The sequence below is a fragment of the Linderina pennispora genome (assembly GCF_002104995.1).
Source record: "Linderina pennispora strain ATCC 12442 chromosome Unknown DL89scaffold_3, whole genome shotgun sequence".
Taxonomy (NCBI): Eukaryota; Fungi; Kickxellomycota; class Kickxellomycetes; order Kickxellales; family Kickxellaceae; genus Linderina; species Linderina pennispora.
This window is the reverse complement of record NW_024468251.1, coordinates 1,309,475-1,333,872: the sequence shown is the minus strand read 5'-3', so window position 1 is coordinate 1,333,872 and position 24,398 is coordinate 1,309,475. Positions and strand designations below refer to the sequence as shown.

At 55.3% G+C, this 24,398-nt stretch overlaps 13 protein-coding genes across 13 annotated transcripts; 6 read left to right on the top strand and 7 right to left on the bottom strand.

The window, feature by feature from the left end:
• Window positions 1-687: 687 nt before the first annotated feature.
• On the bottom strand, window positions 688-1,401 carry DL89DRAFT_255994 (uncharacterized protein; the record flags this gene model as incomplete). The annotated part of the gene is made up of 1 exon (XM_040885401.1): window positions 688-1,401. One exon carries the CDS (start codon window positions 1,399-1,401, stop codon window positions 688-690), a length of 714 nt encoding a protein of 237 aa, XP_040745782.1.
• A 760-nt stretch (window positions 1,402-2,161) lies between these two features.
• Window positions 2,162-3,012, top strand: DL89DRAFT_265937 (uncharacterized protein). Its single transcript, XM_040886895.1, has 3 exons — window positions 2,162-2,444; window positions 2,473-2,639; window positions 2,671-3,012. Exons 1-3 carry the CDS (start codon window positions 2,388-2,390, stop codon window positions 2,777-2,779), a joined length of 333 nt encoding a protein of 110 aa, XP_040745781.1. The 5' UTR covers window positions 2,162-2,387; the 3' UTR covers window positions 2,780-3,012.
• Window positions 3,013-3,057: 45 nt separating this feature from the next.
• On the bottom strand, window positions 3,058-4,044 carry DL89DRAFT_312315 (lysozyme-like protein; the record flags this gene model as incomplete). The annotated part of the gene is made up of 1 exon (XM_040890990.1): window positions 3,058-4,044. The coding sequence occupies exon 1, from the start codon at window positions 3,952-3,954 to the stop codon at window positions 3,058-3,060; it is 897 nt and encodes a 298-aa protein (XP_040745780.1). The 5' UTR covers window positions 3,955-4,044.
• A 1,230-nt stretch (window positions 4,045-5,274) lies between these two features.
• DL89DRAFT_265935 (RmlC-like cupin) lies at window positions 5,275-6,097 on the top strand (the record flags this gene model as incomplete). The annotated part of the gene is made up of 1 exon (XM_040886894.1): window positions 5,275-6,097. A coding segment is annotated over one exon (650 nt), but the record flags the coding sequence as incomplete, so codon positions are not given.
• A 54-nt stretch (window positions 6,098-6,151) lies between these two features.
• Window positions 6,152-9,156, top strand: DL89DRAFT_291541 (MCM-domain-containing protein; the record flags this gene model as incomplete). The annotated part of the gene is made up of 4 exons (XM_040890210.1): window positions 6,152-8,020; window positions 8,122-8,405; window positions 8,921-8,976; window positions 9,017-9,156. 4 exons carry the CDS (start codon window positions 6,152-6,154, stop codon window positions 9,154-9,156), a joined length of 2,349 nt encoding a protein of 782 aa, XP_040745778.1.
• Window positions 9,050-10,351, bottom strand: DL89DRAFT_265934 (uncharacterized protein). The gene has a single exon (XM_040886893.1). It carries the CDS (start codon window positions 10,164-10,166, stop codon window positions 9,183-9,185), a length of 984 nt encoding a protein of 327 aa, XP_040745777.1. The 5' UTR covers window positions 10,167-10,351; the 3' UTR covers window positions 9,050-9,182.
• A 779-nt stretch (window positions 10,352-11,130) lies between these two features.
• On the top strand, window positions 11,131-12,517 carry DL89DRAFT_321402 (uncharacterized protein; the record flags this gene model as incomplete). The annotated part of the gene is made up of 3 exons (XM_040891279.1): window positions 11,131-11,526; window positions 11,611-11,868; window positions 12,393-12,517. The coding sequence occupies exons 1-3, from the start codon at window positions 11,307-11,309 to the stop codon at window positions 12,515-12,517; spliced, it is 603 nt and encodes a 200-aa protein (XP_040745776.1). The 5' UTR covers window positions 11,131-11,306.
• Window positions 12,518-12,945: 428 nt separating this feature from the next.
• Window positions 12,946-14,980, top strand: DL89DRAFT_312311 (HD-domain/PDEase-like protein; the record flags this gene model as incomplete). Its single annotated transcript, XM_040890989.1, has 2 exons — window positions 12,946-14,232; window positions 14,258-14,980. The coding sequence occupies 2 exons, from the start codon at window positions 12,946-12,948 to the stop codon at window positions 14,765-14,767; spliced, it is 1,797 nt and encodes a 598-aa protein (XP_040745775.1). The 3' UTR covers window positions 14,768-14,980.
• A 364-nt stretch (window positions 14,981-15,344) lies between these two features.
• Window positions 15,345-16,074, bottom strand: DL89DRAFT_221544 (TPR-like protein; the record flags this gene model as incomplete). Its single annotated transcript, XM_040884525.1, has 2 exons — window positions 15,345-15,877; window positions 15,951-16,074. The coding sequence occupies 2 exons, from the start codon at window positions 16,072-16,074 to the stop codon at window positions 15,345-15,347; spliced, it is 657 nt and encodes a 218-aa protein (XP_040745774.1).
• A 280-nt stretch (window positions 16,075-16,354) lies between these two features.
• On the top strand, window positions 16,355-19,547 carry DL89DRAFT_282428 (uncharacterized protein; the record flags this gene model as incomplete). The annotated part of the gene is made up of 3 exons (XM_040889686.1): window positions 16,355-17,802; window positions 17,838-19,417; window positions 19,498-19,547. The coding sequence occupies 3 exons, from the start codon at window positions 16,355-16,357 to the stop codon at window positions 19,545-19,547; spliced, it is 3,078 nt and encodes a 1,025-aa protein (XP_040745773.1).
• A 131-nt stretch (window positions 19,548-19,678) lies between these two features.
• On the bottom strand, window positions 19,679-20,050 carry DL89DRAFT_221134 (uncharacterized protein; the record flags this gene model as incomplete). The annotated part of the gene is made up of 1 exon (XM_040884494.1): window positions 19,679-20,050. One exon carries the CDS (start codon window positions 20,048-20,050, stop codon window positions 19,679-19,681), a length of 372 nt encoding a protein of 123 aa, XP_040745772.1.
• Window positions 20,051-20,976: 926 nt separating this feature from the next.
• Window positions 20,977-21,915, bottom strand: DL89DRAFT_213288 (WD40 repeat-like protein; the record flags this gene model as incomplete). The annotated part of the gene is made up of 1 exon (XM_040884241.1): window positions 20,977-21,915. A coding segment is annotated over one exon (939 nt), but the record flags the coding sequence as incomplete, so codon positions are not given.
• A 792-nt stretch (window positions 21,916-22,707) lies between these two features.
• Window positions 22,708-23,706, bottom strand: DL89DRAFT_221276 (P-loop containing nucleoside triphosphate hydrolase protein; the record flags this gene model as incomplete). Its single annotated transcript, XM_040884512.1, has 2 exons — window positions 22,708-23,082; window positions 23,245-23,706. 2 exons carry the CDS (start codon window positions 23,704-23,706, stop codon window positions 22,708-22,710), a joined length of 837 nt encoding a protein of 278 aa, XP_040745770.1.
• Window positions 23,707-24,398: the final 692 nt, after the last annotated feature.

Genomic DNA, 24,398 nt, shown 5'->3' with positions numbered 1-24,398 from the left:
AGGTTAGCACAGAATATCTTGTTCTTGTTTCAATCCCCCTATCGTATTGTTAATAAGAGATATACTCACTCAACATGCAAGCGGGGCTGTTCCATATGTAAATATGGAAAAAGAAGTAATAGAGGAATTTTCCGATGTATGTGTCGAACGCATAGCTTCTTGAATTGCGACCAATAAATCAAGCATGGTAGCCGTCAAGGAAATATATGCGTGTCTAAATCGACAAGGAGCAGCAGGTATCATCAATGGATATTTGATGTCATCAAGTAGCCTGCAAAGAATTGCTCTAAATGCCCTCGCCATTTTGGTGATAACATGAATGCTCTTCGCAATCTGTGCCAAAGAGTTCGCTGGCTACATGGTACATTCAGCATATTCTAACCCAACTCTAGCCCATTCATATTGCAGGGTGGCCGACAAGAATAACTCAATCTTTTGTTGACCGTGGAGAAGAAGTATGCTCCTGTACGTAGACATATTACATATCACAATTGACATTTTGAAAGGGATATTTGTTGCTATGTATGGTTGTGTATGCATTGTTTGTAGATAGTTGCACATAATGTTCATATTGAGTAAAACCAACTTGACTATTTAATTGCCTAACATTCCAGCTATTGTTAATTTCGAACCGCATAGCATGGAGTGTTTGCATCACAGAAGGGTATAGCCAAGCCAACAACAGCCTCAGTTCGGACCCATGTAGTTCATATTCGTGTTTGTACCTGTTTGGACGTTCCTGGCATTGGCGCCCTTGTTGTTCGCAAACAAACTGTTCTCGTGGTACTGGTCATCCTGCAGGTTGCCGTTCTGACTGTTGCTGAAGTTGAACGTAGCTGGCGCTGTGCTTGCACCGGGGCATTCCTGGCCTTGAGACTGGTCGCAAGGCTGCGGTGCAGGCTGGGGAGCGGGTTGAGGTTCTGGAACAGGTTGGGGAGCGAGAGTAGGAGCCAGTTGAGGCTGAACACAAGGCTGGGGAGCTGGAGCAAGGCAAGGGGCTGGAGCAGGAGCCGGTGCCGGGGCTGGCTGGGGTGCAGGAACCGGGCACCTCTGAGCCTGAACCTGGCCCTGGTCACATGGTTGAGGAGCGGGAGCTGGTTGAGGTTCGGGTGCCAGAGCAGATTGGGGCTCAGGATCCGGAGCTGGAGCTGGACAGGGCATATTAGGAGCAACACCACAACCGAAAATTTGGCCACTACCAGCCGAGAATGCCAGGTCAGGGAACACATTTGTGTTTGAATAGCCCAGTCCAGCAAAGCGTGGGCTGGGGAAGAGGTTATTGGCAGTGAACTGCAGCCCGCGCCTCTCAAACAGCACGCTATCCATGCGGTCAACTTCGACAGGGGTCGCGTTGGCCAAAGCTAGAGCGATAAGGCTGATAGGCAAGAGGTGGCAATGCATTACTTGTAAAAGGAGGTAGAAATGACCAATTGAGAATATGAGCAGGGCTCTAAAGAAATAACATCTGGCACCAGAACAGCATCAGCCTTTATACGGCTAATACTGTCACTGTGCTGGTGCATGCACCCGAGCTAATTCGCGCTAGAAGAAATATCACTTGTGAGTATGTAGCTCTACATACACTTAATCCCAGTGGGACTTAGGCGATCCAAAGATTTATCAAGTGTGCCTTTGTTTCACACAGCGCACAACGGCAGCGACGGTCAGTACTCGCACGAAGAAATCCGACAGGTAATTCTAGATTGATAACGACTGTGATATCCCAAAAGACCTCCTTTTGACATTATGTAGTTTACCAACCTGTCCTACTTGTTCAAGAAGCTTCACCGTCCACACGTACCTGCTCATGTTATTCATCGCTGGTGCCTCGAGCTTTAAACTTCTTAACGGCTAAGGCATTTATATTTCGTCCTGGTCTTATCTTTCTTGATACCAGATCAATGAAACTTTAAAATGCCATATCCGATGGTGCTGGGATTTAGAAACTGGGTGCAAATATTATCATGTCTACCATCTAATGCTATATGTGAACCTTATTTGGTATTATGCACACAGATAGCTTAGTTGCTCTCTCGCCTTAGAGCTAATGCATACACTCGAAAGTACCAACAGCACTGGCAGCCAGTAGCCGGTTTTCTACATGGCAAGGAGGCTTGCGCGAAAGTCGCAAACTGGGAGAAGGCTTTGGCCAGAAACAGGCGGTATGCTGCGCAAATTCGCAAATTCGATGCCTTCTCTTTTTCTCCTCTTCTAAGCCCTAGCTTTTCTGACTACATGCCATCTAGCATCATTATTATTTGCTCCACGGGCTTTGGGCTCCCTCGCTATGTGGATAGTAGCATCAGCCGAGACGTCGCACAGGCAGGAAACGAACTAGAATCTCATAGGCCGCTTCGACAGCTTCAGCCACTACAGACCCATCTCCTATGTTCCCCACACGACATGGGTTTCTTGCACCCTCCCCGTACGAGTCGCAGTTTGTGGTGTCCCTGACGGTGTGGAGAGAGTTAGGATGGCGATGGACCAGTATGCCCAGAGCCCCTGGATCACGTCTGGAAGATTCGTAGGCATACTGAGCCAGCCATTAAGGCTAAGGAGAAAGCCGGGGAGGCAGAGGAGGGAGGCAGAGGAGAAGAGAACACGCAGAAAAACCAGAACTTGGAACTGAATGCAGGCCAGTTGCGGAATCCTGCGATCTGTTTTTTCAAGGCAGTTATCAGTGACTCATGTACTGGCAAGACCACGTTCGAGATGTACAGAACTTTTGAATCGAGGTGTGCTGAGTTCTGGAGAGAGTCTAGCTCTCTTTATGAGATAAGCTGTGCACCCACACAAGAACCCTCGTCAGCAACCACCCAAGCGATCCTGGCTATGGCAGCTGCCAACAGGGCCATGCAGCGGATCAAGGACCTTTTAGGGCTTCAGACTCTGAACACCAGACAGCTGCTGGCAACTACCGTTTACGCCAGTATATGTAGTAGGCCAACAGAATATTTCATGCCACGTTTTCAGCACTTCAGCCTCAATATACAGTTTGGCGGCACACCTGCATGCCAAGGGACCAGACAAGAGGTCTGCTAATGGTAGCATCTCGAGTCAGCAACTGATACGGTAGATATGCCATTGAAGAGAATATAGATGGATGTTTAGCACGAGACTGTGACAGGCTTGCCATCGTTGTCGAGGACCTGCACCGACTTGGTCCAGTTGTACTGCTTCTTGCTGAGAGCGTACTGGTACGACTTTACGCGGTACAGCGTCTCCTTCCATGCGCCCGAGGCGTTCTCCTTCTCCTTCGGGTAGAGCAGGTCGTTGGTGCGCACCTGCAGGAACTTTGTCAGCCAGGCGACCTCGTCGACGTTGTGGCCGCTTGATCTTGAGCGTGCTACCCGAGCTGCCCTTGGCATCGGCCTTGAACGACGCGTTGGTGGTCTTGATCAGCCCAGCCAGTCCGTCGGCGTCCGATCCAGTGCCGTGCTGGATGCCGCAGTCGTACAGCTGCGCGCGGCTGATGCTCAGCTTGAGTCCGAGCTGGTCCGCAAGCTTCTGCGATGGGTTATAGTACATGCTGTCGCGGATCGCGTCCTGCGCATTGCGGAACTTTGCGTCGGACTTGCCCAGCTTCGACCACACCGAGCAGTATCCGTCGAGCCCGCTGGTCGAGTCACTGCCGGACTGGGCATACTTCTTCAGCACACCGTCGTACTTGCTGAAGGAGTCCTTGCCGCCTGTCAGCTTGTGGTACTGCTGGACCACCTCCCATGCGTCGGCGGTGCCGGTGCAGAACCCAGAGATGCCAGAGGTGAACCCGCGCCCGTCCTTGATGTTCTCGCAGTAGTCGTAGTGGAAGTTGGTGTCGCCGTTCTCGTAAATGTTGGTGATCTTGAGCGCAAGCGTCTTGGCGCAGGCACTGTTGCCCGAGGCGGTGTCGGCAGCCGGCGCGGCAGAGGCAGCGGCTGCGAGGAATCCGAGGGTAAAGGCAGTGATCTTCATTGCTGGATGCAGGTGGGGGTGAAGAGGCTGGTGTGGAATTGCTGGCTGGTGTTGTTGGTAATGAAAGTGTGATGTCTGCGAGGAACGCCTGTGCTTTTATATTCGCAGCAGCACATAGCTACCGGGTGGTGGCTACATTCAGGAGACCTGAGTGGGCTTGGCGAGCGCACGCTGAAAAGCCTAGACAGCAGGCTCCGACCAGGGTCTCCAAAAATACGCATTCGTAAATGGAAACGAGATGAGATGCCAAAAAGCCTCTGTGGGTGAAAGCGATGTCCACAAAGGAGAAGCTGGGCGATCGAAGGATTCGGTTGATTGCCGTTCGTCTGCAGGCCAAAAATAAACGGTGGGTTCAGCACGTCTGGGCCCTGCTTCCGGTCCTTGGCGCCGGGATAGCCAGCACTCAGACGCGGCAGGCTTCTGGACGAGTCTCGCTTTGCACCTGTTTTTTTGTTGAACCAGCCATCGCTGGGGGGGTACATCAATGCGAGCAGTTTGCATGTCGGCAAGCGTGGGAGCTTGTGGGCTGTCGGCAGAGAACAGGCAGGCCAAAGGAATCGGGTCATAGGCATCCCACTCCAAACCACCTCCAGTGGCCCGGGTCTAAGAGGACCGACTCCGATGCTGGCCGATGGCCCAGTACAGGAGCTGGTGGCTAAGCACTGTAAGCAGACGGGTCTGGTGAGGAATATCGCTTTGTGCTGCTTGTGCCTCGTTACGAGAGCGAGCAGTGGCAGTTTTAGTAATGCGATGTCCGTTACTAACGCAGTTGTCCTGGAGCGCCAGCCAGTCACGCTGGTTCAGGATGCGTGACTAAAGCCCCAGCCGAATGACAAATCGGCCACCAAATCCTTAATAATCACCACACTGGCCCGATCTGCATAAAAAGCGCTGATTTTGGCACTGCCGGTTCTTGGTCTCCCAGCTTTTCAGCCACTCCCAGATCTTCTACACATCCCTTGTATTTCTACAGCAACAACACCAACAACACCAACAACACCAACAACACCAACAACAGCACAAATGTCCACCACTACAAAAATCACTAAGCAGGTCTCGCGAATCATCACTGCACACCGCCAGCGCGAAGGCGGCGGCTTTATCGTGCGCCGCCCAGTACCATCCGGCAGCCTGGACATGGTTGACCCGTTCCTGATGCTCGACCATCTCGGCCCGACAAAGTATGGACCCGGCGAGGCTGTTGGTGCCCCGATCACCCACACCGTGGCCAGGAGACCATTTCGTACGTGCTGGAGGGCGAGATTGAGCACCGTGACAGCCACGGCAACCACGGAATTCTCAAGCCCGGGTGGGTTCAGTGGATGAGCGCAGCATCCGGCATCATCCACAGCGAGATGCCGACCGAGAAGATGCTCAAGGAAGGCGGTGTTATGCACTCCTTCCAGATCTGGGTCAATCTGCCTGCCAAGTACAAGATGACGGCGCCTCGCTACCAGGACGTTCCGCCAGAGAACATCCCCACATTCACCTCCAGCGACGAAAAGACACAGATCAAGGTCATTGCAGGCAAGGTTGAAGATGTCACAGCCAACATTGACACGCGCACGCAGATATTCTTCCTGGACCTGCGCACCACTGGGCAGTACGCGCTGGATCTCCCAAGCGGCATGGACGCAATGGTGTACAACTTCCACACGGAGCCGATCCTGGTTGGCAACGAGAAGGCAGAGGTGAAGGAAGGCCAGATGGCTGTCATCAAAACCGACGGGCAGCCGATTGGCTTTGAAGCTGCTGGGTCGGAGGAGGCGCGCGTTCTGGTCCTGGCCGGCACCCCGATCGGCGAGAAGGTTGCCCGCTACGGCCCATTCGTCATGAACACCAGGGACGAGCTGTACCAGGCGTTTGAGGACATGGAAACCGGGCGGTTTGGATCCATCCCCGGTCAGATGGAGCGCATGCAGCTAACGGACTCTGCCAATGCAGCCCGTGCGAAGGCTGGCAAAGAGTAATAAATAGTCTATCGAAGTAAATAGTTAGATAATGCGTTAATTGCATATTTTCATCTAGCAACTGTGCGAAAGTTGCAGCGTCATAATGGCAAGAATATCAGAATGATGGCTGCGGATACATCATCACACCCACAAATCACCAATTATCTAGACATGCTTATATTCTGGAAGACACATTGCTGCTAGAGGCAAAATATCATTATCCACATTGCACTTATGTCTATATGATGAACAAAAGCTCGTTTAACAGCAACAAGCGGCCGTGGACAAACAGCAGCTCTGACGACCGGGTGCTGCGGCGGAACCTCGAGCGGTACTGGTCATTATATTTTCCACGCCAGGATGTCGAGGCAGCACCGCAAGAATATATCGATGATATAACCAAATTTGCAACCTATCTCCAGACAAATGCCGGCTGCTTCAGCATGCAGACCAACGCATCGTGCATGTTTGACTATCAGACACTGGTGGCAGACAACCCTGTGGAAGACTTTGCGCAGCGGATCCGCAACGAGCCCGAGTATCTTTTGTGTTGCCTTGGGCTCGCTGTGTGTTTCGTGCTCAGCAAAGAGTATGGCGGTGAGGCCGAGCATATACTTGGAGACCACAAACTACATATCCAGCTGCTGCATCACGAGCCGCTGACACATATGAAGTCGCTTAAATCGGGGTACGTCGGCAAGTTGGTCACTGTGCGCGGTACTGTGGTGCGCACGACGCCGGTAAAGCCGCTGCTAGTACAGGCTGAGTTCAATTGTGCACGGTGTGGGACTGCGCAGATCGTCAAGATCGTGGATGGCAAGTACGAGATGCCAGTAAAGTGCTACGCTCAGGGATGCAAGAGCAAGGTGTTTGATCTGAACCGGGGTGTGTGCCCAGGGACGCGCACAGTCGATTGGCAGCAGATTCGGATCCAGGAAAAGATTAGCGACGACCCGAAGGATCCCGGCCGGGTTCCACGCAGTATTGAGGCTGAGTTGCTTAACGATCTAGTCGACAGCGTGGTGCCTGGCGATGTGGTCAACTGCACGGGAATCGTCAAGGTGCTGCAGTCAGACGAAGGCAGGGGCCGCGGCAAGCCGAACTCGCTCTATATTCTGTATCTAGATGCTGTAGCTATCAACAAGGTTGGCGGGAGTGGGCCGGCAGAGGGGGACGACGGCGCCTCGGCAGGCGCGCAGGTGCCTGGCACCGACGATATGACGACCAAGGATGGGATCCATTTTTCACACAGGGACTTGGAGATGATCCGCGACATCCACCAGCAGCCAGCGCTGTTCCGGCTGCTCGTCAACTCATTCAGCCCCGGGATCTTTGGACACGAGGTGGTGAAGGCAGGGATCATGCTAGCGCTATTTGGCGCACGTACCCGGTCCGACACCGAGAAGGGCAGCTTGCGGATCCGCAGTGACTCGCATGTGCTTGTGGTCGGTGACCCGGGGTTGGGTAAGTCTCAAATGCTGACTGCTGTGGGACAGATCGCCCCGCGTGGCGTGTACGTGTGTGGTACAAGCGGAATTTCTAGCAGTGGCCTGACAGTGACACTGGTTAAGGAGGCAGGGTCAGGCGACTTTGCCTTAGAGGCTGGTGCATTGGTGCTCAGCGACATGGGGTGCTGTGCCATCGACGAGTTTGACAAGGTCAGCTCCGAGCACAGCTCGCTGCTCGAGGCCATGGAGCAGCAGTCGATTAGCATTGCCAAGGGCGGGCTTGTGTGCAGCCTACCAGCGCGCGCCAGTGTCATTGCAGCGGCGAATCCCGCCGGCGGCCACTACAATAAGGCCAAAACTGTGGCCGAGAACCTCAAGATCAATGGCGCGCTTTTGTCGCGGTTTGACCTGATATTCATTCTGCTGGACCGGCCGGATGCCGATATGGACCGGTTCTTGTCGGAGCACGTAATGGCGCTTCACTCAGGCAGCAGCGCGGCGAAGGAGGCACAGTTTCCATTGCACGAAGACACAACGCAGCAGTGCGAGGGCACAATGGCCAGCGCTGGCGGGTTGGAGAAGTGGCTGCGACTGAAGCCAGGCGAGAAGCTCGATATGATCCCGCCGCCGCTATTGCGCAAGTACGTTGCGTACGCACGCAAGTATGTGCAGCCTCGGTAAGTGGAAAACAAAAACAGGCAGGCAAATGGGTGGTAAGCGAGGCAAATCGGCTGCTGACAGTCCAAGCTTCAAATAGGTTGTCGCAGGAGGCAAAAGCAAAGCTGCAGAGCTTTTACCTGGAACTCCGTGCAAACCACCGGGCAGTTGACTCGACACCGATTACGACCCGGCAGCTGGAGGCCCTGGTGCGGTTGGCTGAGGCGCGCGCGCGCGCAGAGCTGCGCGAGACGGTGACGGCATCGGACGCCGAGAATGTGGTTGAAATCATGCGGTGCAGTCTGTTCCAGACGTATGAGGACGAGGATGGGCTGTTCGACTTTGGGCGGTCGCAGATGGGTACGGGGGTAAGCCGCACAAGCGACATCAAGCGGTAAGTGCATCACAGCTGTTGGCAGGGAGTGAGCCTGTGTATAGCCTGTATATTGATTGTCGCCGAACTGGACAAATGGACAGGCGGTGGTTTTGTTGTCTGCCAGAAAATCCGGGCTGCATTGTTGGCATCTCAGGCACATGCTGCGTCCATGTTGCAGCCTGGGCAGCCACAGGGGGTCCGGGAGGGGCGGCTTGGCACGGGGTGATATGTGCCTTTGGGAATAGTTGGTCATATGAGCCTGCGCTCGCAGATTGGATCAGCAACCGACGTCCGCGCAAGAGGGCAGGGTGGTGATATACAGAGCAGGAGCACATGCATGGGCGATTGCGACGTCCATCTCATGGGCCACCTACAGGTCGCTCGAGGGATTTGCGTATGCAGTGGTTAATGAGAGACTTTCCACATTGAAGTTGAATGAGGCGCTAATCTCGTGTTCACAGTGTTCTTTTTGGCAACCCGTGCTGCCATGTCTTTTCGCGACATAGATTTGTTCATCGGCTGCAGAGCGTCAGCGAGGAGACATACAACAACATGTTTACGTACTCGATGCTGCTGGACATTGCGACAAGTAAGTAGTGCCTGTGGACCGCTGCAGCGTGAGATGCCAGGTGACAGCCATGCTAACACAGTGCAGTTGATAGAGATGGGGCTGCGCTTCAACAACTTCCAGGATGTCATCGACAAGCTCAACAACCAAAACTACCTGCTCAAGAAGGGCCACAAATCGTATCAATTGACGACGTTCTGAATAAAGGATTAAGAGCCGACGTGCAGCTAGACGATTCGCAGCGACAGGATGGAGCGCACATCATCGGTGAAGCGCAGTGCATCCAAGAGCGGCAGCAGATCCAGCAGTGCCTCGTCCTTTGGGTCGCTGTTGACCCAGGGCTGGATCGGGATGCCGTTTGTCTGGTTGATAAAGTACGACAGCGGCGAGTTGTCAATCAGCACGATCTGGGAGAGATCCGGGTCGACGGCTGTCAGGTCCTTGGCATAGCTGGTGTCGTGCGGGATACACGACTCGCGGAAGAACCGGCCCGAGATGTACTTTCTCTGTGCATCGAGCAGATCGATAACCGGGTCCGCATACTCTGCCAGGGATGCAGTAAACACCACAACCTTGTACCACTCACTGACTTTGCGCAGAAAGTAGTCGACGTGCGGGCGCTTGTACACATAATATAGGCATGCCACCTTGTCGATCACGACCTCGATCCGGTGGTGTGCCCGGTACGACCCCTGTGGCGACGAGTGGATCAGCGTCTCGTCCAGATCCAGCACCAATGTTTTCTTCTTGAAGCTGCGCGTTATCGACGAGGGCGGCGTGCTTGGCACCGCTGGCATTGAGTGGCGGTTTGCACGCTTCACCACCGCCAGCGAGTCGTCCAGGGCCGTAGAGGTAGAGCCGGAGGATGCACGACGCCGGGGTGGTGTGCTCTGCGAGGGCTCAGGCACCTCGTCGATTGTGTGGGCAAGGGGCGAGGTTGTGCGACGCGGCTGGCGGCCAAGGGGCGTGCTGGCCGACGGTATCCGAGTGGTAATCGGCTGGTATTCGTCGCCGACCAAGGAGTGCGGGTTTGGAAGGTACTGCAAGAGGCGGTCGAGGAGCGGCACGCTTGTCAGCAGCCCATAGGCAAGCGTGTACAGGTATATGAGGGCAAAATAGACCGCAGAGAACCGCCGGGCCGGCTTGGGCCGCTGCGTCTGTGGCGGGCGAACAATCGGGCTCTTTTCGTCGGAAAACGAATCTCGCTGCATCCTGTTTTCCTTTGGCGGCCAGGAGCACGGATATATTATCGGCGGCGGGTTGTCGGAGGCAAGCAAAGGTGGACGGGGGTGCTAGAGTTTTGGAAGGCAGAGGAGAAAATAGACAAGAGTACAGAAGCAGTGTGTAGAAATAGATCGCAAGCCCATGCGCTTGGGTCGGCTGTGGCCACTCCTGTCCCTCTCCGCATCTCCGAATTAAGAAGCAGTGGGCGCGATGGCCATTTTTATGGAGAGCGAAGCGTGTGAACCAAGCAGCGCTGATTGCGCGCTAGTGGATGGTGCTGCCCGATGATATTTCCTGCGCCCCATGCACCAGGCAGACACAGCGCAAAATTTCAGCATGCATTGTGCATTTGCACACAAGCAAGCAGGAGCCACCACTTCCAAATGCCTGCACTGCCTGACGCCGACTTCATAAACCAGCCTGTATTTGATATGAATTCCTTTATATCCGCTGTTTGCCGGGACGTGTGCGGGGTTCCACCGACTGGTGACTGCGCTCCGTTTTTATTGACTCCATCCTGGTCCGTCCACCCCGAAAAAGGGGCAGAGGAAGGCGGCCGTTTGTTTACAGCCGTTGGCGTCCCTATCTTGCTCAGGGTGTCCTGCCTCGGCAGGTGTGCGCGAATCACAAAAAATCGGTGTGGCTCGTTTTCCTGTTTCGCCCAGAGACAAAAACGAGGGCCCAGAAAACGCCTTATTTCCTGTGCCGTCCCTCTTTTCCTTTCCTTCTCTCTCTGCTTTTTCATATCCTTTCCATTTTCTTCCTTCCCGGGCCCTTGCTTTTTTGGAGCATTTTTCTTGGAACCCGTGTCTTTCAGTTATTTGAAGCGCCCTTTTGTTATTTCGGAGGAGCCAGCGAGCTTAAAAGTAGCAGCGCTATCCAGAAACACTGCTTTTATTTGGAGGACCGCGCAAAAAGTACCGTTTACTGCCCTTCACCAAAACCGGCCCCTTTTTTCTTGCATGCCCAGTTAGCCTAAAAAGCTTATTCGATACGCTCACTATTCTTATTTCTCTGTATGCCTGAGCATTGGCAGCTGTTCCAGTTTGGTGGGCCCAGCTCCTAGTAAACGAGATCGCGCAGCACAGTTTATTTGCGTCACATTATTTATTTATTCCAAGAGGTAAATGGCTGGATGCATCGGCGAGAGTGCAGATAGTGTGGCAACGGCAGCAGGCATGGAGGGTCAGATGTCGCCAAAGAGTTGCACTGTGCTTATTGTTGACAGGCGGTTTCTCAAAGGCGTGTATCACACTACGACAAATGAGGGCAGTCCGCGCCTCCGCACGGGGCCGGCACGGGACGACGTTGTTTTCGTGCAGGAACTACTTGAAATATACAGCCAAGGTAACAATGACGACAAAGGAAACAAGATGCAGTGGCCGTGGGAGGGCAAAGAGCGGGGGTTGTGCTAAAACCGGGTATCTGTAGTCGTGGCGGTTCTGTCTGGAGACACGGCGCTGCGGTGGATCTTCAACAACACGGGGCAGCGCACCATCATCGTGCTAATCGATGTGGACGATACGTTTGATCGCAGTAGCCGGCAAGGCCCGATCTATACGCCGCCGGCGAGCCCCGAGGACGGGAAGCAGTGCGGCTCGGACGCAGAAGGACCGTATGGCCTGGCTCTCCTGCGTGTCATTGCGCATTATGCGGCGATTGGCGTGTTCCGGAACGTGGCTCCCATAGGTAAGAATTCGCAGATATAGTGTGTGGCGGGACGAGCGGTCAGGCCACGGGGGCATTGTTGTCGCATGCCGGGCTTCCCATGGACACATCTTTTTGCTTGCGCCTGCAGCGGGACATGTGCTGCAGCACGGGGGTCCCGGGGCAGCTGGTGGGTGTCACACCACCGCCGTCGCCCATGGGAGTGGCCTGCCCAATGGATGTCGTGTCCCTGTGCCCAAATATGGCGTCTTGCGCATGACACCCAAACGCGTCAGTTCCAGCACACACGATGGGGGTGGGTTGGGAATGTCGTGTTGTGGCAATCCGTCCTTTTGTCGGGCTTGTGGCTCGAAAAGCAGCTTCACACATAGCTTCTCAGTTGCATTCTGAAATGGTGGGTTTTGTGAGGGGCTGCAAATCTCGCTTTTATTCGCCAGGCAAGCTGGCCAATAGTCTGGCCCGCCACTCTGGATTTTCCCTTTTTTGCGGTGGGCCCAATGCCCTTTTGCATGCTAATCAGGTGGTTTCTGCTCTGTCGCTTGGAGAGGCGGCAAACCTGCTCCGCGCCCTCGACACGCCAAAGGCTCGCTCTATGCGGCTCTTCTACGCGCCTCAGCACCCGCATTTTCGAGCGGGCAAGTCGGCCTTGCAAAAGCTGTCTGAGCAATAATGCAGAAACTGCAGCAGCCATGGCAGCGGACAATCCCTGTATGCACACGCAGCTTTTTCAAGCCCTTTTGTGGCCCACCAACCCACCCCCCGCCATTTTCCCTCGTCTATGCGTGCTTCTCACTGGCCAGAATTTCCCACTTGGGGAGACACGGAGGCCTCTCAGTGAAGGGGGCATGGCAGCACCCGTTAGTGTCAGAGCACCGCCGCCCGCTGCCACCACCGCCGGCGGCCTTGTTACTTTCTTTCTGCCCGCCGCTGCCGTTTTATTGCTCTACCGACGGCCCTTTTCGCTCCTTTTCTCTCTCCTGACACCGCCCCACCTGTTCTATATACTCTGTATTTTACTCGCCGCAAACAGCCTGAAGCTAACTACCTGCTCCCTTCTTCCTTGTATTGCACAATTAATTATTGCTCTGTATCTGTACCATGACCACATCCCTGCACACGATGGCGGCTTCCGATACGACAACACAACCGCACACCCCGCCGGCATCCGGATTCGACATGCAACGGCGACGCAACTCGTTCTGCTGTCCCACGACGCCCCGGCCAACAGTAGCCATGAGCACGTCACGGGACCCGGGCTTTATGCGGCAGGTGGCGAGCATGGGAGCACTCAATTACCTGATCAAGCCGGTATCCGCACAGACAGTGCACAGCCTGTGGCTGAATGTGTTCTCGTGCCCACAGCAGCCTATTCACGGCTCGCAGGACAGCGTCCTGGAGGCGCCGCAGCAGAAGATCTTCCAGCGGCGGATACGCACAGACGCGTTCAACGGAGCAAGCACTGCAGACGGGCGGAATGCAGCATTCGAGGAGGACTTTATCCGGCAGTTTATCCCGTCGATTGGAGCGACAGCACCGCCTGACGGGGATGTGTTTGGAGACGTGGTGGTCGACAGCGAGTACCTGGGCGCAGATGGCGCCGAGTCGGGCTTTATGGAGAGCGCAAGGGCGCAGCTGCTTCGGGCGCAGCTCCTGGAGTGGTCATTCAACCCGTGGGAGATGTCCAGGCGCGACCTGCTCGACAGCGCAGTTGTGATGATCATGGATGCGGCGGCGTGCGTGGAGCTGGAGCTGCGGGTACCGCGGGTGCAGCGGTTCGTGGCGATTCTGGAGACGGCGTACTACGACAACCCGTACCACAACTTCCACCACGCAATCGACGTCACACAGTGCACATTCTACATGCTGCATTCGCTGGGGCTGTTCAACAAGTCGGGGTTCAGGCGGGCGTCCCTGCGGACCCCGGCGGAGACGTCGTTCCCGATACGCAGCATCCTGCGACCGGTGGATGCCCTGGCGCTGATTGTGGCCTCGCTGTGCCACGACCTGGGCCACCCGGGCCTGAACAATGCGTTTATGGTGCGGGCACGCACGCAGCTGGCGGAGGTGTACAACGACCAGTCGGTGCTGGAGAACTTCCACGCGGCGTGCTTCTCGATGATCATGTCGTACTACTTCACCGACTTCATTGCCCGCCATGCCGACGCGAGCAGCACCAGCTTCGACTACGAGGAGCTGCGGCGAGTGGCGGTCCACGCGATCCTGGCCACCGACATGGCGCGGCACTTTGAATTCATTGGGAAATGCAAGGCGCAGCACGAGCGCTTCCACTCGGGCTCCAATCTGCCACTGACAGCGCAGCAGCACGAGGCCGAGCGGTGTCAGCTGGCGGCCAGCATCCTCAAGTGCGCGGATATCAGCAACATCGTCCGGCCATTCGACGTCCTCGCAGCGGTGGACGAAGCGGCTGAACCGCGAGGTGACACTGCAGGGCGACATTGAGGAGTCGCTCGGCCTGCCACGCAGCATCGTGGTGGACACCGACAATGTGCCCGCGTCGCAGATTGCGTTCTACGAGGGCTGCGGGCGGCCGCTGTTCCAGGCGGTGGCGGACCTTGTGCCCGAGCTGCAGTTTATGCCAGAGCAGCTGGAGCACAACATCCGCAACTGGACCTTCATCAAGGCGCATGGCCGTGTGCCGGAGATCCCGTACGGCCTGAAGCAGACCGTGGCCCATGATGTCAGCAGCACCAGGGCTGCGTCAACAGACTCGGCGCCGGACTTTTTTCCCAAGCGGTCCGTCACATCCATTTCGTACACGACTAGCACACTGACTGTCAACACCGCGAACAGGCACGGCGATGAGTCGTGCAGCCATGGCGAGGCGAAGCTGCTGGCGGCGACTGTGCCGTCACCGCCCGACAGCCAGCATTCTGATTCTGCCACAACCTCTGGCGTGTAAAGCAACCCCCTAAAATATCTCTCTTTCCAAAATACTCCTTTCTTTCTTTATCTTTTCCGCCCTCGTTTCCAGATTACATTATTTCAGTTACATGTACAGCTAGCAGTACGACGCCCACCACCAGGCGGTGGACGTGCCAGCCGAACTCAGCACGCAGTCCGAGCAGAGGATGTCATTTGTCACGTAGCGGGAGGGAAGCGCAGTTTTCATTGATATTGGGCCGACCGGCACACGGTTTACATGCTGTACAACGAGGCCAATCTACGGCTAATTGGCCAACAGCTGAGCATGTCGACCCGTTATTTATAACCTCGCTCTTGCAGTCTTAAACGGTAGATGTGCGCATCATGGGTCGTCTTGTGTAAAGGTGAGGCGATGCTTATGCCTTGAGCCACTCCTCGTTTGGTCTTTTTGCACGCCTCGGGCGCCTTCGAGTAGACCGCCGCCAGACGCTCAGTGGCGAGCTGCGCTAGCCTCTCCAGCATCGGGCCCTGAGGCGCGCCCTCGACCTTCAGACTCGCCGGCTTCTTCCCCTTGCTGGCCGCGTTGACCCCGATAATCCGATCAGCGCACAGCTTCACGCCATAGAACCCCTGATGTTGTCGGTCGAGAGCTCAGTGACGCGCAGAAACTCCTTGAGCGCCTTGTCCAGGCTGCCCATCGAGTACAGCAGCTCGGCGTACTTTAGATGGAAATAGTGGTTGGCTGGCTGCTGCAGAATCACCTCCTCGAGGCAGAACGCAGCCTGCGCATACATGTGCTGCCCAAGGTACAGGTGGGCAAGCTCAAGCCATGCCTCAAAGTCGTTCGAGTGCGTGTCCAGGTACGTGTTGAGCTCGCCGATGGCCAGCGCGTGGTCGCCCGACGCCTTGAGCATGGCGATCTGCCGCTTTGCCGCCAGCACGTTGGTTTCGTCGGCAGCCAACATCTCCTTGTACAGCTGCTGGGCCTCCTCGGGGTGGCTCAGGGCCTCGTTGATCAGCCCGTACAGGCGCTTGACGCGCTGCGAGCCCGGGAACTGCCTGTAGAGCTGGTCCAGGATGCTCTTGGCCAGATCAAACTGGCCTTCGTCCAGGGCGGCCAGGAACACCTGCTCGTACACCAGCCAGACTAGAGTTGTGATTAGTTGCAGTTGCCTCATCTCGCTGTGCGCCCGCGCATTTTGGAATTATAAACTACGTACTCTCATCTCCGGCCTGTCTGATGGTGCCCTTGTTCAAGAGGGGCTCGGCAAGCTTCAGGACCTCAAACGGACGGCGCTCCGAGGACTGTCTGATTTCGCCGAGAAGTTCAAGAGCCGCGCTCATTCTGTGTAAACTGAAGTGTGAAGAAACTAAAACTAGAAAAAAAAAAAAAAGAAAGTCAAACGGGAAGCGAAAAAGCGGGGACTGGAGCAGCCATCAGCGGGCACGCGTGTCTGATTTAAAATTGTGATGGCAATAATCATAGCACCTTTTTTTTTCCTCTTTGCTCCACACAAATTCGCATTTCTCAATGTCACAGCTACTCCGGCTACGGCCCACGCTCCGACACACACGGCGCCTCCGGCGATGGGTCAGCACACGGCACAGCGAGCTGGACATCCCAATGCTGGCGGCGAAGCTCCGGCAGGGCGTGTTTCCTCGGCAAAAGTACGCAGCAGCGACAACCGAGCAGATCAAGATCGCAGTCGACCACCTAAAGTCACAAGGCATCTACGGCAAAGAGACCGAGCCCGTGGCCATGGTCGACTTTTCGCCGCCGGCCCTCATCGGCAACGACATTGACGCTCATTTCCGGCATATCGGCAAGCTCGTCGCAGAGCCGTATCTCGGCATTGCCAAGAACTTTGTCGAATCTGGCGGGCCCAAAGCACCCGAGCGGCCACTGCCCGGCCAGTGGGTGTTTCAGAGCGGATGGACGCGGTACGGCAGGGATGGGTCTGTGAGGCGGGTGGCCTGTCCTGATGCTGGCGATGAGTGCCTGGTGTTTGATGTCGAGGTGCTGGTGCCAGAGTCGCCATACTCGGTGCTGGCCACGGCAGTGTCAGAGAATGCATGGTACGGGTGGGTGTCGCCGTACCTGACGGGTGAGTCGCCGCACCCGCGCCATCTGATCCCGATCCAAGATCCCGCGAACCAAACCCCACGGATCGTCATAGGACACAATATCGGATACGACCGGGCGCGCATCCAGGAGGAGCGCCAGATCAAGCGCCCACCCACAGCATTTCTGGACACCATGTCTCTTCATGTGTCGTCAGGCGGCCTATGCAACCAGCAGCGGCTGCACTGGGTCAAGTATTCAAAGGCGAAGAGGGAGCAGGACGAGGAGTTTCTGAAGCTGAATGCCGACACGGGCAAGTTCTTTGACGTCAGCTCGCTCAACAGCCTGAAGGAGGTCGCACTGCACTACTGCGGAATTACAATGGATAAGGGGCGCCGCAATGTGTTTGTCGACGGGACCTTGGCAGAGATCCGCAGCCAGTTCAACGATCTGATGGACTACTGTGCATGCGACGTCGAGATCACGCTGCGCGTGTTCCTGAAGGTCTTCCCGGCGTTTCTGAAGAAATGCCCGCACCCGGTGTCGTTTGCTGGCATGCTGATGATGTCGGAGGGGTACTTGCCTGTAGACAAGTCGTGGACAGAGTACGTGCAAAGGTCAGAGAGGCTGTTTGAGCAGGTGTCGACCGACGTCGAGGAGAAGCTTCGCAACCTGGCCGAGGAGGCACTGGCGGTCAAGGACCCGATGCAGGACCCGTGGCTCAAGAATTTGGACTGGACCGTCGAACCACAAAAGTACACAAAGCCAAAGTTTAAGAAAGACGGATCATATGCAAAAAACGGCGAGCCACGGCCGTATACAAAGCAAGTGCTGCCGGGATACCCAAAGTGGTACCGCGAGATCTGGGACCGCAAAGAAAAGCGCGTGCATGTGACGGTCCGGTCCCGCGTTGCTCCGTATTTGCTGAAGCTCAAATGGATCGGGCATCCACTGTACCATTCGGCCACACATGGATGGACTTTCCGAGTGCCACAGGACCACTACGATGCGTGTATGCTCGAACTGCAGCATCCAAGCTCGGCAGAGCCACATCTGGACCTGCCAGCATTCATCAACATGCGGCCCTGGAGTTTCCAGTGGACCCCGAGAACGAAAACTACGAGCCGATTCCTGCCACAGACAATGGCAAGTTTGTGTATTTCAAGGTACCGCACAAGGACGGCGAATCAGCAAACTGCGGCAACCCACTGGCTAAAGGCTACCAGACCGCAATTGACGACGGCACACTGACCTCAACCTATGCCATGGCCAAGGAGGCAATGGAGATGAATGCAATGAGCTCGTACTGGACATCAGCGCGCGAGCGCATCAAGTCGCAGTTTGTCACCTGGGACAACGACGCCCAGGATGCGCTCACCTCCCAGCCTCTGCAGCTTGGCCTGCCCAGCACCCCCGACAACACTCTAGGCGTGATCCTGCCGATGGTCGTGGCCATGGGCACGATCACCAGGCGTGGCGTCGAGTCGACGTGGATGACGGCGAGCAACGCCAAGAAGAACCGGATCGGGTCCGAGCTCAAATCAATGATCCGCAGTCCACCCGGATACAGCTTTGTAGGTGCCGATGTCGACTCAGAGGAGCTGTGGATCTCGGCGCTCATCGGCGACTCGCAGTTCCGTATGCACGGCGGCACGGCGTTCGGGTGGATGACACTGCAGGGGACCAAGGCCGCTGGCACCGACCTGCATTCAAACACAGCACGGATCTTGGGCATTGGCCGTGGAAGCGCCAAGATCTTCAACTACGGGCGAATCTACGGCGCAGGCGTAAAGTATGCGACATCGTTGCTGCTGCAGTTCAACCCGGATATGACCGAGGAGGTCGCTCGCCAGAAGGCTGACCAGCTGTATGCTGCCACGAAGGGAACAAGTATGCGCAACAAGACGTATTTTGGAACGCCGTTCTGGCATGGCGGTACCGAGAGCTACATGTTCAATGCGCTTGAATCCATTGCAACGTCGGATGATCCACGCACGCCCGTGCTGGGCTGTGGTATCACTGACGCCCTGCGCAAGGAGGTCACCGGTGACCGGTTCATGACTTCGCGGGTCAACTGGGTTGTGCAGAGCTCCGGCGTCGACTACCTGCACCTGCTGCTAGTTGCCGTGTCATACTTGGCACGTCGCCATTCAATTGACATGCGGTTCATGATCTCAGTGCACGACGAGATCCGATATCTGGTGGCCGATCGGGACAAGGCCAGAGCAGCACTAGCACTGCAGATTGCGAATCTGTGGGTGCGTTGCCTGTTCAGCTACCGGCTAGGCATTGAGGACTTGCCGCAGAGTGTTGCGTTCTTCTCGGCAATCGACGTTGACCATGTGCTGCGCAAAGAAGTCGATATGGAGTGCATCACGCCTACCAACCCAACACCCATTCCGCCAGGAACGAGCCTTGGAATCAGCGAGATTCTGGATATGACCAATGGCGGCCAGCTAGACACTCCAAAAGAGAGCACAGCAGAACCCAGTGTCCTGTCACAGCCCATGCCCTTGCCCAGTGCGAAGGAGCTCGAAGCGCTGGCCAAGACGGACCCAGTCCCGCTGGAGCTGCCAATGGAGCCGGCACACGACCTGCCGCCGCCGCGTGACACCGAGACCATCGGTGAGGCCATGGACAAGCCGAAGCGCCAGTCCAGGAGGTCGCGTGCACCCATGGCCGACTCTGTGCCTTGGATCTCCAAGGCGCCCGACAGCGTCTGGCTCACAGCACAGATGCTCAATGGCAATGCTGAAGTAGCTGAGCTGGTCCACGCCATGCGCAACTCTTCAAGCGGTTCGCGAACTACTCGGTCCAAGCGCACCGGCGTCACCGAGGTCCGCCGGATCGCTCGGAAGGCCAAATAGCGGCTTTCGAAATTTGTATTCAGTTAAACTTTGCCAGATTCTTTGTGTTTGTAATCGCGTTCAGTCGCTCCTGGTGGTTGCTCGGAACCGTTGTCTTGCGCACCGACCGGATCTCCTCGGCAGCAAATCCAGGAATGCGGATGTTCCAGTTACGCTCCAGATGCAGCTGCAGGTCCTTGGCCTCCAGCGTATCAGCCTTGCGGTGTTTGGCCAGCTGGCACGCAAACGCCGTTACAGACTCAATGAACTCGTCCGCAATATCGCACAGAATATCCTCAACCTCCGGCTCCAGCCGCTCGGTCGGGTCAATCTCGCCCACCAGCTCCTGGATCTTGCGCTTCGACAGAATCCGCGACCCGCCATCCAGATCCACCGGCCCCGCCTGCCGCATGCTCTGGGTCGCAACATGTGCCAGCGCACTCGACAGTGGCACGTGCGTTGTATTCGGATTCTGAGGTACAACTGCCGGCGATGGAGCCACGGGCGCCGGTGACGGAGCCGCAGAAGACCGCACCACGAGCGTCGGTGTGCTGGCAGGAGCAGTTGCACTGGTAGCTGGCTTCAATGGCTTGTTGGCCACTGACTTTGCTGGAGTCTCGCTACTTGACCCCGGCCGCTGCGACTGGTCATTCTGGCCCAGCGCAACCCTCAGCCCCGGTGTGTTGTTTCCAGACATGGCTGCTTGGAACGACATCCGCATAAAGTTGTTCACCTTCGAAATGTGCGCTTCCATGTTCTCCACCTCCTGGGTCAGCCGGCGCTTCGCATCGGGATCGTTGGTAGCATCGCGAATCGGTTTGATTGCCTGCAGATGCGCGCGCACCTTTCCGTTCTCGCTGTTGATGTATGATGTGGCTGCCGAGCTGTCGGCGATGTTGCTGCGGAACTCGGTTGGAATCTCAATAAGCCCGATCATATGGCTGGTGAACGGCACGTTGTTGTCCGCTTCTTTCTTCAGCGCAGTGTGGTTTTGGATAATTGCATGCATTTGCTCGACCATTGCCGGACTGAGCACAATCCCGCTGCTTGGTGCAGGATCCTTGGCGGCCTTGGATGCCGGCGACTCCTTGGCTTTGCCTTTTTCTGTGCTTGCTGATGCGTTCTGGCCTGGAAGTGCCAGCTTGTTTGATGATCCGCCTGCCATGGTTCCCTTGCTTATAAGCTGTATTTGCTCGTGTTGAATAGAGAAACGGGTAATATGAATTAGAATAATTTGCGCCAAAAAACAAAATTGAAGAAAAAGCACCATGTAGAATATGTAGCTTCAATGCTGGTTTGCATGGTTATGCGAAATCACTAGCTCGATCACCTGACCGTCCAGAACGCTAGCGATTCTGAAGCAGTCGCACACATCATTAAATGTGGATTGAAAGCACACACATTGACAGCGCCGTCATCATGCAGCCCGCCCCACACGCACGAAACATCCGTCGACCCACCGCGCTCCTCCATTCCCGCTATCTCCCACATCACAATACTGCCGTCGGCACACCCGGCAATCACCGCATTGCCATCTGGCGTCACAGTGCACCTTTGCTGCACCGGCTGCTTTGCACTAGACCGCGGTGCATTGAGACGCAACATTGGCTGCAGTGAGAAGGCATCGACAATGCTATGTGAGCCATCGTCCATAGTCACTATTAGCCGGTCGCCTGATGGCGGCATAACCTGCAGGCTGTCGATTTGCTGTCCATATATGTCCAGTCGGGCCGAACCAAATGCGCCCTTTCCCAGCTGTCGTACGTCAAACAAACTGAGCTCGCCCGACTCCCCGTTAACAGCAGCCACAGTGAGCCCGTGCCCGTCGCAATCCACCACTGCACGTGCCTGCACGTTTAGTGAGCCAACGGGCTTTGGGACATTCAAGTCCCACAGATACACGCATCCGTCGACGTCGCCCGACACGAGACTGTTTGTGCTGCACAGAGACATGCTGATGACGTTTGATGTATGGCCCGCAAAGTAGCGAATATACTGGTTCGTCTCCAATGACATGTACCGGATCTCGTCGTTGACCTTTGTCGACGCGTACACGATACTGCCCGCGTGCCTTGTGAATCGGGCTAAATTGCAGCCGTATTTTTTGCTATACAAAACCTGTCGCCGCACGCCCGCATCTGTGTCATATATATGCAGGCTCTCGTCCTTGCTGGTTGTTATTAAACGTGTGCCTTTGCTGTCGAAATCCAAGGACATGATTGTGCTGCGGTTATCGCGGAACTGCTTGGCGATGCTAAAGTTGCGCAACGCCGCTAGGCTTAGGACCCCCTTGTATGGGTCAGCGCGCAAAACGTCTATGACAGCGTCCATTGCTAGTATTAGTGTGAAGTACCATAAAGCGAGAGTCAAGAAACAGCCATTTCTGACCCGGCATCTCTTGTGGGCATCCTTAAATCCGCTTTGCGGGTATTATGGCCAACAGCGATCATTCTCTCAGCTATTGTTGCTCTGCGATGACTGCAAGGAGATCGAAGGGTATCGCTTCTGGAAGCAAGGCTGGTGGAAGGACCATCTGAAGGACAAAACGTACCACATCTCAGCCCTCTATATTGTTGACTTGAAGCAGTTCCGGCTGCTGGTCGCCGGCGATCGCTTGCGTGGCCAGTACCAGACGCTGTCCAGAGATCTCGACTTTGCGTGCTGTCGTCGACTCAGTTCCATAACAAGGCTGTATGGAAGACCACATAGACTGTTTGTGGAACAGCATTAGCAACGCGTAGGCGCTGATTGGAAAGCGTACACCATGGATGAGAGATGTGAGCATATTTCTGACACCTCTTTGTGAAACTTGCCCAATGCCTCGGAAGTCGATGCTCAGCAAGATTTGTCACCTTCTCTTTTCGAGTATGAGGTCGATTGCTGAAGAGTTCGATGCCTATATACTGGATGTGGGAATGGAAAACCACCATATCTCTGACATGGATGGAAGCATGCTAAGAGGCTCTTAGCGCTGATGCTGCTAGAGCTTCGGGGCTCCAGACATTCAAGCAGTTCCATCAGATACATTCCAGACACGCAGCATAGATAGTCTGTGTTGCTGATTTCTAATTAATTATATACATCGCCAAAGTTGTTGGACTTGACCAGCTCAGCAAACAGCCCACCCATGGCCAGAAGATTTGCAGGGGTGTCGAACTCGGCGACACTGCCATGATCCATGACGATGATGCGGTCGCTGTTCATGACAGTTTCAAGGCGATGCGCGATAGTCAGGACCGTACAGCCGGCAAACTCCTTGTGGATGACGTCGTGGATAATCCTGTCTGTCTTGAGGTCAACGTCTGCTGTCGCCTCGTCAAGAACCAGGATCTTGCGTTTGCGCATCAGCGCACGGGCCAGACTGAAAAGCTGTCGCTGTCCTGAAGTCAGCGCCTCACCACCAACCCAGTAGGATAGTCCCCAGTCGTCAAGAGCTGAAGAATCCTTGGGTGATGGCTTCTTTTCAAGGCAGAGCCACAAGAATGTGCGCATAAGCCAGTTAGACCTGCGCCGCTTCTCTCTCTGCCACTTCGTCTCCCCAATGTACCAGTCGTTATCATCGCTATCGTCCGCATTTTTGTCGTGCATATTCTTCGAGTTGATCACGCCGTCCATATTTGCCTTGATAAGCGCGGCCCACATGTCCTCAATCGAAAACTGCTTCAGCGGGTCAAGGTTTGCCCTGACAGAATCATCGAAGAGAGTGGCATCTTGCGGGATGATTGTAATATTCGGACGCAGACTGTCAGCACGCAGAGTCGCGATATCGATGCCGTCGATCAGAATCGACCCGCCTTCGCCTTCAACTAGCCGGAACAGTGCGCGTGTCAGCGAGGATTTGCCTGCACCGGTGCGGCCCACAATGCCAATGCGCTCGCCGCTCTTGATCGTGAACGAGATGTCCTTCAGTGCTAGGTCGTGATCCGGTGTGTAGCGCATGCTGTAGTTACGGAACTCGATTTCGCCATGTGAGGGCCAGCTTGGCGGCGCCTGTAAGCCGTCCTTCCCCCATGCTTTCTCAGGGTCGGTATTGGCAAATGCGCGTAGTTTGCTAACCTTCTCGAGCATGTCGGCTAAGTATGTGCGAAGCGCTACCAGATTTGACAAGTCTGAAGTCATGTTACTGACTAGTGACTCAAGCGCCTTGAGCTCACTCGATGTTAGTTTATAGTCAGTGAACTGCGACTGCACAACCAATACAAAGGTGGTGGCAGCACTTGTAACAACGTCAATGACTCTCTCAATTGTTGTCGAAAGAGATCTCAAGTAGCTGCTTGGCCGTTCCAGGCGAATGTGCTCATCAGTCCTGTCAGCATAGAGCCCTGTGAAATGCCCCTCAACGCCATGTATGCGAATCGTCCTGGTACTATCGCTAATGACGTCTTCAATAGACGATATACCGATAGTGATAGAGTCCATGACATTGAGCAGTGAGCTTATAGCAGGCCCGACCAGTTTGGCAGCGTAGCTCATCACAAATACCATCGCAGGGGCAATAACCAATAATAGAGGCGCCTTGTAACCGACCCGGTAGACTGACAGCGATACCTCCAGGAGAACGGAAATACAATTCTTCGTCAATGAAGGAATAGCCCCTGCGATGTTGTTTTTGCATGTCCGTAACACAAAATCGATTTCGTGCTTGTTAGTGCTGTCGAAGAGTGATATCGGCGCGTAAATCAAACTACGCGCAAACATTCCAACAACACGACCCTTCACGTGGGTATCAACTAGCAAATGCCAAATCCAAGCCTCCACCT

Coding starts and splice junctions, on each gene's coding strand:
- DL89DRAFT_265937 (XM_040886895.1), top strand. CDS start 2,388: ATGTTCCCCACACGACATGGGTTTCTTGCACCCTCCCCGTACGAGTCG. Junction 2,445..2,472: donor CGTACGAGTCGCAGTTTGTG/GTGTCCCTGACG, acceptor GGAGAGAGTTAG/GATGGCGATGGACCAGTATG. Junction 2,640..2,670: donor TTGGAACTGAATGCAGGCCA/GTTGCGGAATCC, acceptor TGTTTTTTCAAG/GCAGTTATCAGTGACTCATG.
- DL89DRAFT_265934 (XM_040886893.1), bottom strand. CDS start 10,166: ATGCAGCGAGATTCGTTTTCCGACGAAAAGAGCCCGATTGTTCGCCCG.